Below are 17148 nucleotides of genomic sequence, written 5' to 3'. Positions count from 1 at the left end.
GGCATGCATCTGTAAATGAACGATATTGCCGTTTCACGGCATGCATCTGTAAATGAACGATGTCGCCGTTTCACGTAATTCATTTGTGAATGAACGATATAGCCGTTTCACGTAATGCATCTGTAAATGAACGATGTATCCGTTTCACGTAATGCATCTTTGGATGAAACGAAGTATCGGTTTCTCGTAATGCATCTGTAAATGAACGATGTATCCGTTTCACGTAATGCATCTTTGGATGAAACGAAGTATCGGTTTCTCGTAATGCATCTGTAAATGAACGATGTATCCGTTTCACGTAATGCATCTTTGGATGAAACGAAGTATCGGTTTCTCGTAAGGCATCTGTAAATGAACGATATAGCCGTTTCACGTAATGCATCTGTAAATGAACGATGTATCCGTTTTACGTAATGCATCTTTGGATGAAACGAAGTATCGGTTTCTCGTAATGCATCTGTAAATGAAAGATTTATCGGTTTCTTGCTTGTAAATGCAATTTTGATGTGGAATGAACCCAAGAGTATACGAAACATTTCGAAGGTTAAAAAGTTCGCCTTTGTTTTGGCAAACCCTGTCACGTGATCATCGACTGCTGTTGTCAGAATAATCCGATGGTTAATACTGGGGTATGGCGAGTTTCTAGTTCAACAAATCATAGTAGCCAATTAGGTCAGTTTACATTCCGTTACATAATAGTATACTATTTATGAACAATTCGTTTGTAGTTCTTATTCTGACTCAGACAATGGTCAATTTCTAAGTGTATTTACCTTGTTTATCAGCTCTGTCTACACTCCGATATTGACCTTGTCGTACACTGTTGACCTTTCAATGACCGTAACGGTTGGCGGATTCGTTTGAAAGAAGCAATTGAACAGCATTTCAAAATCAGATTTAAGCTAAGTGTTATATGACTCTCACTGTGAGGGAGCAAAAAAATCACGTGACCACAAATGCGAACGACCACGGAGAAAAACTCTCGTCAGAAGGAAACTCGCCATCATGGTAAAAGGACTTCTTTTCAGTTTGCTTTGGTTTGCACTAATATGTGTAACTGTCGCGCAACAGGTTACCGTCGATACCTATGTGGGTTCTATAATTGGAGAGAGGATTGAGGGCACGTTTAATGGATCCTCGTACTACGTGACCAGATTCCTCGGTATACCTTATGCTGAATCAACGGAAGGATATGGGCGGTTTATGAGGCCCACCAGGAAGGCTGATTTTGACGTACCATTTAATGCGTCAACACCAGGGCACCGATGTCCTCAAAGGGTCCAGAACGGCATTGATATGGGATTCAGCGAGGACTGTTTAAATCTAAATATATTTGTGCCTGATGGAGCCATTGGCGGCACGGAACCGAAAGCTGTCATGGTCTGGATCTATGGAGGCGCTTTCCAGGTTGGATCACAGGATACGTACATGACGTCAGCGCTGTCTGGGCTAAATGACGTGATTTATGTCACTATGAACTACCGAGTCAGCGCGTTTGGATTCTTAGGCAGTAAAAAGTATTCATACTATGGAATGGATGGAAACAACGGACTGTGGGATCAACACGCAGCTATCAAGTGGGTCAACGACAATATCGATGCTTTTGGTGGTGACCTTGATAGAGTGACAATATTTGGAGAGTCGGCCGGTGCGGCTTCCGTCATTTATCAAGCCAATTACGACGGGAACTGGGGCCTTTTCCAGAGAGCCATTGCTGAGAGCGGATCGGTCGGCCCAAACTGGAGCTATTCAAGCCATCCCGACAAGCAGTTTGATGACTTCCTTGAACGTTTGGGATGCAATGATAAGGCCGAGGATATGTACAAGATTAGTTGTCTACAGTCACTTCCATTGTCAGTTATTTTAGAAAATATTGGAACTACAGATATATTCAAACCAGTTCAAGACGATGACTTTATTCGTTTCGACCCAGGACAAATGCTTCATGACGACCGAATGTCGACGTCAATGTTTGGTGGATTGGACATCCTGATGGGCCAAAACACGAATGAAGGTGGAATGACGTTGATGGAAATTGCGTCCCTGAATCAACTTACAATAGATGATATAAAGGACGGAATGTCCGAATCCCAATTTGCCGAATACATGAATGAATTGTTCATGGTTCATAATATCGAGGCATCTGACGCGCTCATTGCATCTTTGAGACACCAGTATACCGACTGGAACAATCCAGATGACCCAACAACACTTAGAAGTGCTGTACTCCACTATGCTATGGACGCTGACTATACGACCGCCATTACACAGAGGTTAAAATCGCACGCCCACTCTGGTGGCTACGGAAACACCTATATGTACGTCTTCGACCACAGACCATCGTACTCCACGGCACCTGAATGGCTGCAAGGTGCCAACCATGGAGACGAAATCGGTTATGTTCTTGGCTTCCCTGGCACTTACGGAGACGTAGCGCCGTATTTACCAGCACAAGATGTACAGTTGGCTTTGGACGTCATGAAATATTGGACAAACTTCGCTAAAACGGGGTGGGTATCTTTGAACAAGACGTTTCTTTTAACTTTATAAAAGCATAAAATGTCTTTAAAATATCTTCCCAAACCAATTACACGGTTTCAGCGAAACTCTAATCTTCTGAATGACTGCTATGTTATAATATTCTCATGAATGTCTTTGCATGCCCGTTACTCGTCAGATAAAGAATGAGTCAGCATTTGCGACAATCCTAATTTGCCTTTAACTTGGCAGGTAACGGCATTTACAAAAAGGTATCTTCTTAAAACAGATTTTGACCAATTGAAGATTCTTTTATGATAATGTAGTCTTACTTTAAGAGGCATACTATATTTTAGTCATTGCTTTACATCTTACAAAGTTCAAATACCATTCCGTGTTTACAGAGATCCGAACGTGAAGGACGGCAGCTTGACATTCTGGCCAGTGTACGAGCCGGAAGACGCCACCTACATCCATCTGGCCGCTGGCAAGGCCGAGTACCAAACTAGGGAGCACTTCCGGCGGGAACAGGTCAGCTACTGGACCCACGTGGTTCCAGCCATCCGTGAAATGTCAGGGCATACTGAATTTAGTGATTGGGCCCCTTGTGTATCCGGCAGAGAGGCAATGACGGTTACATTGTCATTGTTGTGGTCTGCTCTTATCGTATCGTTTGTGATGTAATTCAACACAAATTGTTTTCTTTTGTCCACATGATTTTTAATACTGATATAGCACATAACTAAATCATTTTTTGTGTATGCATACAATAGCACTTAAGTGTTCATTTTGCAAATAATTAAATACTCAAACGATTTTCGAACTATAGCTTATGTGCAATTAAATATATTATTGTATTGAAAATAACAACGCCCTAGTTTGACATTAAACTATTTTGAGAGTTGATTTTTTTTCCTAAAAAATCTGATTTGCTTGATAATGATGCTCTAAGTATAAAATCTGCCACCATCGGCAAACTGACCACATATATCAAGCTGATCATGTCAATATGTACGGCTACAGGAGTTAAAACACGTTCATGATCATTGGTGATCGCAAATATGTGCAGGCCAATGACATTCGAGGAATTACCCCATCTACTGTAGCTCCACGTAGAGCAAATCAAACCTGACGGCAAAAACAACCATTTATTTTCATAGATAGTATTTTGTCGGTCTACATGATTTGTACAATCGTCTATTGTCCGTAGATCGCTGTTCCCTCTGCGCATGCGCGAAGTAACTAGCATTGCTAGCTAAGAGTGCCGTTGGCCGGAGGCAGTTGAAGATTACGTCATGAACCCAAATATAAAACAAAAACAAAACATTTTTAATCAGCTATCAAATCATATTGACAATACATGTATGCATTTGCCTTAGATCTTCTACTTCTTTTAATATGTTCTCTCTAATATACAACCAAGCAAACACAATTCAGTACCAAAATGGCCGATATTTTCTTAATAATTATTCTCATGCAGAACATATTCAGTACTGCGTAATTGAAAAGAGCATATTCGCTGAGCTTGAGATAAAGGCCATGCGCGATAATTTGGTGTTTTATGGTGTCCCCGAGGTACAGCCCGGCATGCAGGAGAACTGTTCCATATCTATACATGGGGTCATTTCCACATACTTGGACATCCCGGACGAGTTCAAACTTGACGCCGCATACCGCCCGGCCCGGCGCGGCCAGGGCAACGCTGCCAAGCCACGCCCCCACATTGCGAGATTTCATAACGGTCAGGATCGGGAGCGGGTTCGTTCCGCCTCTTTGGACCCTACTATTAAGCAAACACTTAAGGACGGGAATATCGGGATCGGTCCGCAACTCCCCAAGGATGTCCGTGACGCCAGGAAGCCGCTCTACGACGCCATGCGCGCTGCCAAGGACGCCGGGAAGGAGGTGAAGTTCGTCGGTAAGACGCTGTACATCAACGGCCGCCCGTATGCACCACAACCCGAAGGAGACCGCTAGGGACGTCACCAGGAGTATTCCATAAATATAGCATCCTGGAACATTCATGGACTAAAACGCAAGTTAGCTGATAGTGATTTTATAAAGTTAATCCAATGTTATGACATTATCTTTCTTAGTGAGACTTGGATATCATCAACAAACACTCTCAATTTAGATATAAGTGATTACTGTTGCGAGCATATTTTCGGACGTAAAAACCCAAAACGTTCAGGACGATATAGTGGTGGAATTTCGTTGTATTATAAAAGCTTTCTAAAGGACTATATTTCAGTGATTGACAAAAATGAAAATGGACTTATTTGGGTAAAGTTGGATCATTCTATCTTCATGCACAATAATGATGTTTATGTATGTCATGCATATAGACCACCAAGTAACTCAAAATCGTTTACTGCAAATAATTTGAATGAATTTGATTTCTTTGAAACCTTAGAATCAGATATTGTTAAATATGATAATCTTGGCTATACTTTTTGCACGGGCGATTTTAATAGTCGTACCGCAGATAATATAGATTTTATTATATATGATAAATATTTAGATGAAAATCAACCTTTTATTAGAGAATTTAACGATATTTCGGTAAATAGGGCCAGTAAAGACAAAAGTTATTGACTTTAGTGGGCGAAATTTGATTAACTTGTGTCAGGCCACAGGATTATTAATAGCAAATGGCAGACTAGGTAATGATAAAAATGTTGGCGATTTTACCTTCTGCTCTAGTAGGGGTACCAGTGTTGTAGACTATTTGCTACTTAAATACGATACATTTGATTTTATTGACAAATTCACTGTTAATGAATTTAACGAGTTTTCTGATCATGCCTGTATTTCTTTCGCGTGAAGTATAAATACAAACGATGATAACGATGCAACTACAAGTGAGATCCCCCCTAAAAAGGGAGAGTCCAAAATTATATTTGACAACGAGAAGATCCCGTTATTTCAAGGTCAACTCATGAGTAAGAGTGACGTATTATTGCACCTTTCCGCGTCATTGCACACTGAGCCGGTAGAGAGCGTAGTAAATGAATTCTCTGATCTATTGTTTACTACCGCGGACACGATATTTGGCAAGACCGTGGGAAAATCTAAAAGTACATATAAACAATCAAACAAAGATTGGTTTAATAAGGAATGTTTTGATGGCAAACGAGAATTTAAGCGTCGGAGGAATATATATAATAGAAATAAGACTGACGATAATAGAACAAACTTTATTGCAGCGCGCTCTAGATATAATAAAACCAAAAAGCAGGCATTTATGAAATTTCGAAGAGAAGAAGGTATAAAGATAAATAACTTGGCGTCAAAAAATCCAAGACAGTTCTGGAAAAAAATAAAAGGGAGATCTCGCAAAACGAATGTACATGCGGATACTTTAACATTGGATGGCCTGTATACTCATTTCAAAAACTTGGCCGGCGACGGCGTTTCGCATCCAAATAATACTCCGAGATACGCAGACCCTAACAGTTCTAACACGGCTCGAGATGTATAACTCGACACGGAAATAAATGAAACGGAAATAAGAAACGCTATTATGTCCCAAAATAGTAATAAATGTGCAGGCATTGATCAGATACCAGCCGAAATCTTTAAAGCGTCAATAGATATAATTCTTCCATTTATGAAATCATTGTATAATCATATATTTCTTAATCATGAATACCCTGCATCGTGGGGTAGGGGTATAATTGCACCCGTTTTCAAAAAAGGAGATGCAAACGAGGCTAAAAACTATAGAGCGTCAGATACCAATCGTCGTTGTCCCCCTTCTTTGAAACGACCGGACTTGGTTAAACAGGGGGATCCCAGTTCGGCTCTTTTGGCAATGTTTTTCATTAATGACCTAATTAACAATATTAACTCAGATTTACCCGGAATAATTACTTTGGAAGATATCAAACTTTTTCTTCTATTCTATGCCGACGATATGGTGCTCTTTGCTAAATCTCCGGAAAGTCTTAGAAAAATGTCACACGACGTTGAAACCTATTGCAACGCTTGTGGACTAAAAATAAATGTATCAAAAACTAAAGCTATATGATATTAGAAAACGGGAGGGCCACGCATGTGAACTTGTATATCTACAATGAACCTATAGAAGTCGTTAATTCATTTAAATATTTGGGAATAAACCTTTTTAAGAACGGCAATTTCAACAGGTCTCAAAAATGATTGCAGAGCACGCATCGTTTTCTCTTATTAAGCTATACCAGATATTTAATACCGTTGAATTACCTATTCATCAAAAAGTAAAATTGTTTGATGTTTTAGTAGGCTCTATTCTGATTTTTTGCTCGGAAATATGGGGAATGAATCCCGCAACGGATATAGAAATGATTCATGTGAGGTTTTTGCGTTATATTTTGGGAGCTAAACAATCGACGAATCTCAGTGCTTTGTACGGTGAATTAGGAAGGGTTCCTCTTTCTACTTACAGAAAAGTTAATTTAATTAAATATTGGAATAAGGTTATATCACTTAAGGACAACAGTCTCGTTAAACGCACATATAAGCTTCTACGAAGGGACGATTTTGACAATAAGACATACAAAAATAAAAATTGGGCTTCTCAAGTTAAAACTATTTTGAACGAGTACGGCTTCTCCGATATTTGGATAAATGAGTCTATAGATATTTACACACTAGAAGTAATTAAGAGGAGAATAATGGATACGTATTGCCAAAGCTGGTATTCTGAGATAAATAATTCGCCTAGACTAAGAACGTATGCTATTTTTAAGCACACTTTTATACGAGAAAAATATTTAGATGTAATTCATGAATACAAATTCCGACATGCTTTAGCAAGATTTAGAATTTTTTCTCACAGATTGGGTATTGAGATTGGCAGGTATACCAACATGCCATTAAATGACCGAGTATGTACACTATGCAACATGAATCAGATAGAATCAGAATATCATTTTCTACTTGTCTGCCCAAAATATAGAGACCTAAGAGTTAAATTTTTTAAACCATACTACTGTCACTGGCCTAATATTAACAAATTTGAAAATATTATGAATAGTAATCATAGAACAACAATATACAATTTGTCAAAATTTATTTTCTTTGCTCCTCAGCGTAGACACTCTTTATTTAATTAAACGTCTTTTTATATTTATGATAATGCCTACAAATGTTTACTGTTAATGTTACTAACATTTATTCAATTGTCGCAGGATGTTACATCTTTCCTGTTTGTTTATACTCTTGAAAATTTTCAGTGTACATGTACTTTTCTCCATTCACTGTTTGTTTTTGCTAAAAACGTTGTATAATGTTTTCATGCAATAAACAATAAACAACAAACAAACAATATCATCATTATGAGTGTGAAAGTGAACGATGTCATCCCAGTAACTGCTCAAAATGCAAACGTTTCAAGGTTATTATACTAATGCAATTAGTTATATTATACTAATCTACAAATTGTTGGGTTGAATGATCGTACCCTTAAGAAATCTGTCGGTGCTTTTCCCTTTTTGAACAACCACCAATGCATTTAATTGCTTATATGAAAAAATCACAAAGCTGCGATAATTTATCATCGCACGACACTCATTTTACTGATTTAATAAATCTATAACGCATGGGCGATCTAAATACCACTTGACTACATAGAGAGCGGAGCTTGTGAATCAAACAAGTGCGAACACCAAATAAGTGAAAGTTCATTTTGGTGTTCTACAGAAAATGGCTAAAGATTTTCACTGCGACCTCCTTTGTGTACGTTTGATGTTGAAAGAAGATTTTGAAAGATTGACAAGTGCAATTTGAAAGATTGACAAGTGCAATTTGAATGATTGACAAGTGCATTTTGAAAGATTGACAAGTGCAATTTGAAAGATTGACAAGTGCATTTTGAAAGATTGACTAGTGCAATTTGAAAGATTGACAAGTGCAATTTGAAAGATTGACAAGTGCATTTTAAAAGATTGACAAGTGCAATTTGAAAGATTGACAAGTGCATTTTGAAAGATTGACAAGTGCATTTTGAAAGATTGACAAGTGCATTTTGAAAGATTGCCAAGTGCAATTTGAAAGATTGACAAGTGCATTTTGAAAGATTGACAAGTGCAATTTGAAAGATTGACAAGTGCAATTTGAAAGATTGACAAGTGCATTTTGAAAGATTGACAAGTGCAATTTGAAAGATTGACAAGTGCAATTTGAAAGATTGACAAGTGCATTTTGAAAGATTGACAAGTGCATTTTGAAAGATTGAAAAGTGCATTTTGAAAGATTGACAAGTGCATTTTGAAAGATTGACAAGTGCAATTTGAAAGATTGACAAGTGCAATTTGAAAGATTGACAAGTGCATTTTGAAAGATTGACAAGTGCAATTTGAAAGATTGACAAGTGCAATTTGAAAGATTGACAAGTGCATTTTGAAAGATTGACAAGTGCAATTTGAAAGATTGACAAGTGCAACTCATTTACACACGGATACGGAAAGAAATGTTTAAAATTTATGGATGGCAACGAATACCCGAGTTCTCGATCAATCATCCGAATATCCGAGTACCAAATCACTACTCGAGTACTGGAAAAATATTTTTTTTATTAAATTCACCAAATTCACGATTAACATACGTAAGTATCAGATCTGGCGCGTTTCCAAGCAGACAATTTACGGCCCCTCTAATCCCATTCGGAAATCCTCGGCCATTTTGATCGAAAACAACCTCGGATGTATTTGGACGGTTTACATACTAAAAAAGAGGTACGTTTAAGTCCGCTGCAAGTAGATCGCGTAGTGATTTTATTTAGCAGTTAAACTTTATGACTTTACTCTTGGAAATCTTAATTATGTTTGCAATAATATACTTCACTGGCAGTCAATTTAAAATTAGATCCATAAATACAATTCTAAAACACTACATTTCATAAATGATATAATTAAAAAAATTACGAACTACTTCAACCTGATGTACCAGCATACATCCGAGGTTGTTTTCGATAAAAATGGCCGAGGAGTTCCGAATGCTCTAATCCCCGTTGTGTACACAATTGATCCTAATATTTTTTTTGACAGTTGTTGTGAGATTTGCGAACTGTCAACAAAGGGCCCTAATTTGCAAATAGCATTGATGTCAAGTTTTGATAGCGGTACATCTACTGACATTTTGACTTGACTGCAGAATTGTATTGTTTACCAATTAGAGTGTTTTCACCAAACAATGGACGCTGACGAGCGAATTAGTAACTACCGTTACGCGAAATGATTTCTGAATTGGCGTACATTTTGCAATGATTATCACAATTGATTGGTGAATATCTTAATTATGGAACAATGAATATTAATGCGGAAAACAGCAATATTTCAGTATGAAAAAATGCCATTTTAAGTATTTCGTAGAGAAAACAACAAAATAATTTATAAATAGTTTTTCTTTATAGTAATTCTGAATGTTGTTCATTATTGAATGTAGTTTCGATCAACTAGACGCTCAAATATGAAGCTGTGTGAAGTTAGCTAAACAAACGACATTGGACATTGGACATTCAAAATCGAATGTTGTGCTGGCACGACATTGGACATTGGACATTCAAAAGTGAAAGTCGTGCTAGCACGACATTGGACATTGGACATTCAAAATCGAATGTTGTGCTGGCACGACATTGGACATTGGACATTCAAAAGTGAAAGTCGTGCTGGCACGACATTGGACATTGGACATTCAAAATCGAATGTTGTGCTGGCACGACATTGGACATTGGACATTCAAAAGTGAAAGTCGTGCTAGCACGACATTGGACATTGGACATTCAAAATCGAATGATGTGCTGGCACGACATTGGACATTGGACATTCAAAAACGATTGTCGTGCCAGCACGACATTGGACATTGGACATTCATAACCGAATGTTGTGCTGGCACGACATTGGACATTGGACATTCAAAAGTGAAAGTCGTGCTAGCACGACATTGGACATTGGACATTCAAAATCGAATGTTGTGCTGGCACGACATTGGACATTGGACATTCAAAATCGAATGTCGTGCTAGCACGACATTGGACATTGGACATTCAAAATCGAATGTTGTGCTGGCACGACATTGGACATTGGACATTCAAAATCGAATGTTGTGCTGGCACGACATTGGACATTGGACATTCAAAAGTGAAAGTCGTGCTAGCACGACATTGGACATTGGACATTCAAAATCGAATGTTGTGCTGGCACGACATTGGACATTGGACATTCAAAAGTTCCTGGTTGTCATAGATATTCGCGCAGTGATTCAGATTATGTTAATAGTCAAATCGTTCTTTAAATAGTTCTGGATGCAGCAAAGTGAAGGCAATAAAAAAGAGTTCCATACGGGTACTTGTTTATCTTTGCCCGTTGGGAAGATAAGAATTTCACGCATGGACAAATGTTTGAATCTACTTTTCTGAGGTGGCAGAAATATATATATCCGAAATCTTGGACTGGTGATAAGGCTGCAATTCTAATTTGTCCATTCAAATTATTGTGTTAAATAACGACATTCAACTTAGCTTTTATTTTTTAAAATATGGTTTATAATAACGTTTATCTGTCTATTCATAGTGACCAAATATTATTTAGGCATCCAATGGAAGTGGTAAATATTAAGAGAAAAAATATAATGAAACGACAACCAGTATACAAATAATAATTGTTGGACAAAGGTCATTTTTACTCATTAATTATCTGTCAGGAGTATCCTTTAAAATAATACCAAAATTATATGGGATCCCCATGCATCAAAATGTAGCATTATCGCCAATGGTTTATGCATTGACAAGTTTAGCTGTGTGTGTATGTTGCCTTAAGTCACATCCATGTCCGACAATATTATACATTTGAGGTACCTAACACATATTTAACAAAGAAACTTGTATTTGAAAGTCCGCAACATTGTTATTGAGAGTTGTATTAAAACAATCCTTTCGATTGATATACATACATATAATTATTCTAATGCTCTGTAGATAAACACATACTGAAGTGCACATTTGTTGGGTTTATATAATTATTTGCGCTTTGTTTCCTTTCAACCCTTTCAACCATTGTCAGTTCTGCCCAAGATGCCATTTCCAATGGCGCTGGTGTCACATTTTACATGTATAAATTGTATATTCTGTAAAACCTATAAGAACTTATGTCGTATGTGATGAAGACGTCATTTTGAATTCTTTAATGTCGATGCGATTGATTATAAAACGCTTTGTGTAATTCTGTCGACTTATCAAAAAGGTTTATCGAACACAATTATTTCATATAAACTTTACCAAATGAAGACGACGTAGCATGTTCGACTAACTGAGTCGATAAAAAAACAAGTCGACAGGCATGAATAGGTTACTTTATCGACTCATTGACAATATTTTTTTGTGTTTACGTAAAACCAAATAAAAAAGATGTACGGACGATTACATTTATACTTGTAGGAATCATCAATGCATGTCTATATTTTCCATATGTCATTATATACTGTGGATATAATTATCTTCACTTCCCTTATAAATGGTACTAGATGTGTAGCAGTGGTGTGTAAACAATTAAGCTTATTAAAAATATGCCATTTTGAAAGCATTATCACTGTTTGTCTACATATAATCCACGACAATTCATAAGTATATTCATTTGAATCTTTCTCTGCATATGTGACATCATATATATCTGAATCATGCTTGAGTTTCAAATATTGCGATGGAATCGTCATGACAATGCTCTCTTGGTGTTAATAAATTTTATAATGTTTCATTGCTTTGTGATCTCTGACCCTTTTCAAATAATTTCAAGACAATATCTCAAACAAAAAATCCGAATAATGCATGCAATCAAAATTAATTTAAAGTCGGTAAAAAAAACATTCATTCATAAAACATGTCATACATTGATTTAAATGTGCTAACTGCTAGGACGACTTTCACTTTTGAATGTCCAATGTCCAATGTCGTGCCAGCACAACATTCGATTTTGAATGTCCAATGTCCAATGTCGTGCCAGCACAACATTCGATTTTGAATGTCCAATGTCCAATGTCGTGCCAGCACAACATTCGATTTTGAATGTCCAATGTCCAATGTCGTGCCAGCACGACTTTCGATTTTGAATGTCCAATGTCCAATGTCGTGCCAGCACGACTTTCGATTTTGAATGTCCAATGTCCAATGTCGTGCCAGCACAACATTCGATTTTTGAATGTCCAATGTCCAATGTCGTGCCAGCACAACATTCGATTTTTGAATGTCCAATGTCGTGCCAGCACAACATTCGATTTTTGAATGTCCAATGTCCAATGTCGTGCCAGCACAACATTCGATTTTGAATGTCCAATGTCCAATGTCGTGCCAGCACAACATTCGATTTTGAATGTCCAATGTCCAATGTCGTGCCAGCACAACATTCGATTTTGAATGTCCAATGTCCAATGTCGTGCCAGCACGACTTTCACTTTTGAATGTCCAATGTCCAATGTCGTGCCAGCACAACATTCGATTTTGAATGTCCAATGTCCAATGTCGTGCCAGCACAACATTCGATTTTGAATGTCCAATGTCCAATATCGTGCTAGCACGACTTTCACTTTTGAATGTCCAATGTCCAATGTCGTGCCAGCACAACATTCGATTTTGAATGTCCAATGTTCAATGTCGTGCTAGCACGACTTTCACTTTTGAATGTCCAATGTCCAATGTCGTGCCAGCACAACATTCGATTTTGAATGTCCAATGTCTAATGTCGTGCCAGCACAACATTCGATTTTGAATGTCCAATGTCCAATGTCGTGCTAGCACGACTTTCACTTTTGAATGTCCAATGTCCAATGTCGTGCCAGCACAACATTCGATTTTGAATGTCCAATGTCCAATGTCGTGCTAGCACGACTTTCACTTTTGAATGTCCAATGTCCAATGTCGTGCCAGCACAACATTCGATTTTGAATGTCCAATGTCCAATGTCGTGCTAGCACGACTTTCACTTTTGAATGTCCAATGTCGTGCCAGCACAAAATTCGATTTTGAATGTCCAATGTCCAATGTCGTATGTTTAGCTAACTTCACACAGCTGAAATATGACCCTAGTTTACTTTCTATTTATATTGTAGGGCAATAAAGATAAATGAAAAGGACAAATTAAAAGCATGAAAAAACATTTGTTTTCTTTTTATTGTTTTGTCTGTTAAAGTACACAATGACAGTCTTATTTAAAGATGAAATGGCCAATATTACGACCAATGCACAATGTACATGACTGATACATGTATTCACGAGCTTGTCTTTCCCGAAAACCAATTCAAGTTATCAGTCAAGTCGAGTAATCGAGTACCCGAGTACTCGATCGGAAGATTGTCCGAGTAATCGAGTACCAATTTTAGTTCTCGTTGGCATCCCTAATAAAATTATAGCTTTTTGCGATGTCCGTAAAGTTGGCGGACTGGCAGCGTGCATTGGTAACACGACAACATGGCAGCCTGGCAGCGTGAACTAACAGCGGGGCAATCTGGCAGCGGGGAGTTAGCAGCGTGGGTGCCTGGCAGCGGGGAGTAAGTAGCGCGGCGGCCGCCTTGCAGAGGGGAGTTAGCAGCGCGGCAGTCTGGCAGAGGGGAATTAGCAGCGCGGCAGTCTGGCAGAGGGGAGTAAGCAGCGTGGCAGCCTGGCAGAGGGGAGTAAGCAGCATGGCAGCCTGGCAGAGGGGAGTTAGCAGCATGGCAGTCTGACAGAGGGGAGTAAGTAGCATAGCAGTCTGGCAGAGGGGAGTAAGCAGCGCGGCAGTCTGACAAATGGGGGGTAAGCAGCATGGAAGTCTGGCAGAGGGGAGTAAGCAGCATGGCAGTCTGACAAAGGGGTAAGTAGCGTGGCAGTCTGGCAGAGGGGAGTAAGCAGCATGGCAGCCTGGCAGAGGGGAGTAAGCAGCATGGCAGTCTGACAAAGGGGTAAGTAGCGTGGCAGTCTGGCAGAGGGGAGTAAGTAGCATGGCAGCCTGGCAGAGGGGAGTAAGAAGCATGACAGTCTGGCAAAGGGTAGTAAGCAGCATGGCAGTCTGACAGAGGGGAGTAATAGCATGGCAGCCTGGTAGAGGGGAGTAGTCAGCATGGCAGCCTGGCAGAGGGGAGTAAGCAGCATGGCAGTCTGACAGACGGGAGTAAGCAGCATGGCAGTCTGACAGAGGGGAGTAAGCAGCATGGCAGTCTGACAAAGGGGTAAGTAGCGTGGCAGTCTGGCAGAGGGGAGTAAGTAGCATGGCAGCCTGGCAGAGGGGAGTAAGCAGCGCGGCAGCATGGCAGAGGGGAGTAAGTAGCATGGCAGTCTGGCAGAGTGGAGTAAGTAGCATGGCAGTCTGGCAGAGGGGAGTAAGTAGCATGGCAGTCTGGCAGAGGGGAGTAGGTAGCATGGCAGTCTGGCAGAGGGGAGTTAGCAGCGCGGCAGCCTGGCAGAGGGGCGTTAGCAGGGCGGCAGCCTGGCAGAGGAGAGTAAGCAGCTTGGCAGCCTGGCAGAGGGGAGTAAGTAGCATGGCACTCTGGCAGAGTGGAGTAAGTAGCATGACAGTCTGGCAGCGGGGAGGTAGCAGCGCGGCCGCCTGGCAGAGGGGTAAACAGCGTGGCAGCCTGGCAAAGGGGAATTAGCAGCGCGGCAGCCTGACAGAGGGGAGTATGCAGCGTGGCAGTCTGGCAGAGGGGAGTAAGCAGCATGGCAGTCTGGCAGAGGGGAGTAAGCAGCGTGGCAGTCTGGCAGAGGGGAGTAAGCAACGTGACAGTCTGGCAGCGGGGAGTAAGCAGCGTGGCAGTCTGGCAGAGGGGAGTAAGCAGCGTGGCAGTCTGGCAGAGGGGAGTAAGCAGCGTGGCAGTCTGGCAGAGGGGAGTAAGCAGCGTGGCAGTCTGGCAGAGGGGAGTAAGCAACGTGGCAGTCTGGCAGCGGGGAGTTAGCAGCGTGGAAGTCTGGAAGCGGGTAGATAGCAATGCAGCAGTCTGGCAGCGGATAGTTTACATCGCGTAAGTCTGGCAAAGGGATTCACAGGGCGACAGGAAGGCAGAGGGGAGTAAACAGCGCGCAGTCTGGCAGAGGGGAGAAAGCAGGGCGGCAGTATGGCAGAGGGAAGTAAGCAGCGCGGCAATCTGGCAGGAGGGAGTTTACAGCATGGCAGTATTGTAAAGGGGGGTAAGCACATGACAGCCTGGCAGAGAGGAGTTAGCAGCGCGTCCGTCTGACAGAGGAGAATTAACGGCATGGCAGCCTGGTAGAGGGGAGTAAGTACCGCGGCAGTCTGGCAGAGGGGAGTAAGCAGCGCGTCAGTATGGCAGAGGGGAATTAACGGCATGGCAGCCTGGCAGAGGGGAGAAAGTACCCCGGCAGTCTTACAGAGTGGAGTAAGCAGCGCGGCAGTATGGCAGAGGGGTAAGCAGCATGGCAATCTGGCAGATGGGAGTTAACAGCATGGCAGGTTGGCAGAGAGGAGTAAGCAGCGTGGCAGTCTGGCAGAGGGGAGTAAGCAGCACAGCAGCCTGGCAGAGGGGAGTAAGCAGCGCGGCAACCTTGCAGAGGGGTAAGCAGTGTGGCAGCCTGGCAGAGGGGAGTAAGCAGCGCGGCAGCCTGGCAGAGGGGAGTAAGCAGCGCGGCAGCCTGGCAGAGGGGAGTAAGCAGCACGGCAGCCTGGCAGAGGGGAGTAAGCAGCGCGGCAGCCTGGCAGAGGGGAGTAAGCAGCGCGGCAGCCTGGCAGAGGGGAGTAAGCAGCACGGCAGCCTGGCAGAGGGGAGTAAGCAGTGTGGCAGCCTGGCAGAGAGGAGTAAGCAGCACGGCAGCCTGGCAGAGGGGAGTAAGCAGCGCGGCAGCCTGGCAGAGGGGAGTAAGCAGCGCGGCAACCTTGCAGAGGGGTAAGCAGCGTGGCAGCCTGGCATAGGGGAGTAAGCAGCACGGCAGCCCGACAGAGGGGAGTAAGCAGCGCGACAGCCTTGCAGAGGGGTAAGCAGCGTGGCAGCCTGGCAATGGGGAGTAAGCAGCACGGCAGCCCGACAGAGGGGAGTAAGCAGCGCGGCAACCTTGCAGAGGGGTAAGCAGTGTGGCAGCCTGGCAGAGGGGAGTAAGCAGCACGGCAGCCTGGCAGAGGAGAGTAAGCAGCACAGCAGCCTGGCAGAGGGGAGTAAGCAGCGCGGCAACCTTGCAGAGGGGTAAGCAGCGTGGCAGCCTGGCATAGGGGAGTAAGCAGCACGGCAGCCCGACAGAGGGGAGTAAGCAGCGCGACAGCCTTGCAGAGGGGTAAGCAGCGTGGCAGCCTGGCAATGGGGAGTAAGCAGCACGGCAGCCCGACAGAGGGGAGTAAGCAGCGCGGCAGCCTTGCAGGGGGATAAGCAGCGTGGCAGTCTGGCAGAGGGGAGTAAGCAGCACGGCAGCCTGGCAGAGGGGAGTAAGCAGTGCGGCAGCCCTTTAGAGGGGTAAGCAGCGTGGCAGTCTGGCAGAGGGGAGTAAGCAGCACGGCAGCCTTTTAGAGGGATACGCAGCGTGGCAGGCTGGCAGAGGGGATTCAACAGCATGGCAGTCTTGTAAAGGGGAGTTAGCAGCGCGGTAGCCTGGCAGCGGGGTGTTAGCAACGTGGCAGCCTTGCAGCGGGGAGTTAACAGCGTGTCAATCTGGCACGGTTAGTTAGCAGCTTTGCAGCGTGAAGTTTGGAGTCTGATATAGCGTGCTCGTCTGGCAGCGTGATT

The 17148-nt window shown here is 42.1% G+C and overlaps 2 protein-coding genes across 2 annotated transcripts; one reads left to right on the top strand and one right to left on the bottom strand.

Moving 5' to 3' along the window:
- The first annotated feature begins 1005 nt into the window (after nt 1–1005).
- On the top strand, nt 1006–4455 carry LOC128242947 (acetylcholinesterase-like). Its single transcript, XM_052960400.1, has 3 exons — nt 1006–2510; nt 2883–3087; nt 3970–4455. Exons 1-3 carry the CDS (start codon nt 1006–1008, stop codon nt 4453–4455), a joined length of 2196 nt encoding a protein of 731 aa, XP_052816360.1.
- Nucleotides 4456–13823: 9368 nt separating this feature from the next.
- LOC128242946 (keratin-associated protein 10-3-like) lies at nt 13824–14993 on the bottom strand. The gene has a single exon (XM_052960399.1). The coding sequence runs from the start codon at nt 14991–14993 to the stop codon at nt 13824–13826; it is 1170 nt and encodes a 389-aa protein (XP_052816359.1).
- Nucleotides 14994–17148: the final 2155 nt, after the last annotated feature.

The sequence above is a fragment of the Mya arenaria genome, chromosome 8, assembly GCF_026914265.1.
Source record: "Mya arenaria isolate MELC-2E11 chromosome 8, ASM2691426v1".
Lineage (NCBI taxonomy): Eukaryota > Metazoa > Mollusca > Bivalvia > Myida > Myidae > Mya > Mya arenaria.
The sequence above is the reverse complement of the archived record's forward strand: the minus strand, read 5'-3'. Positions and strand labels throughout refer to the sequence as shown.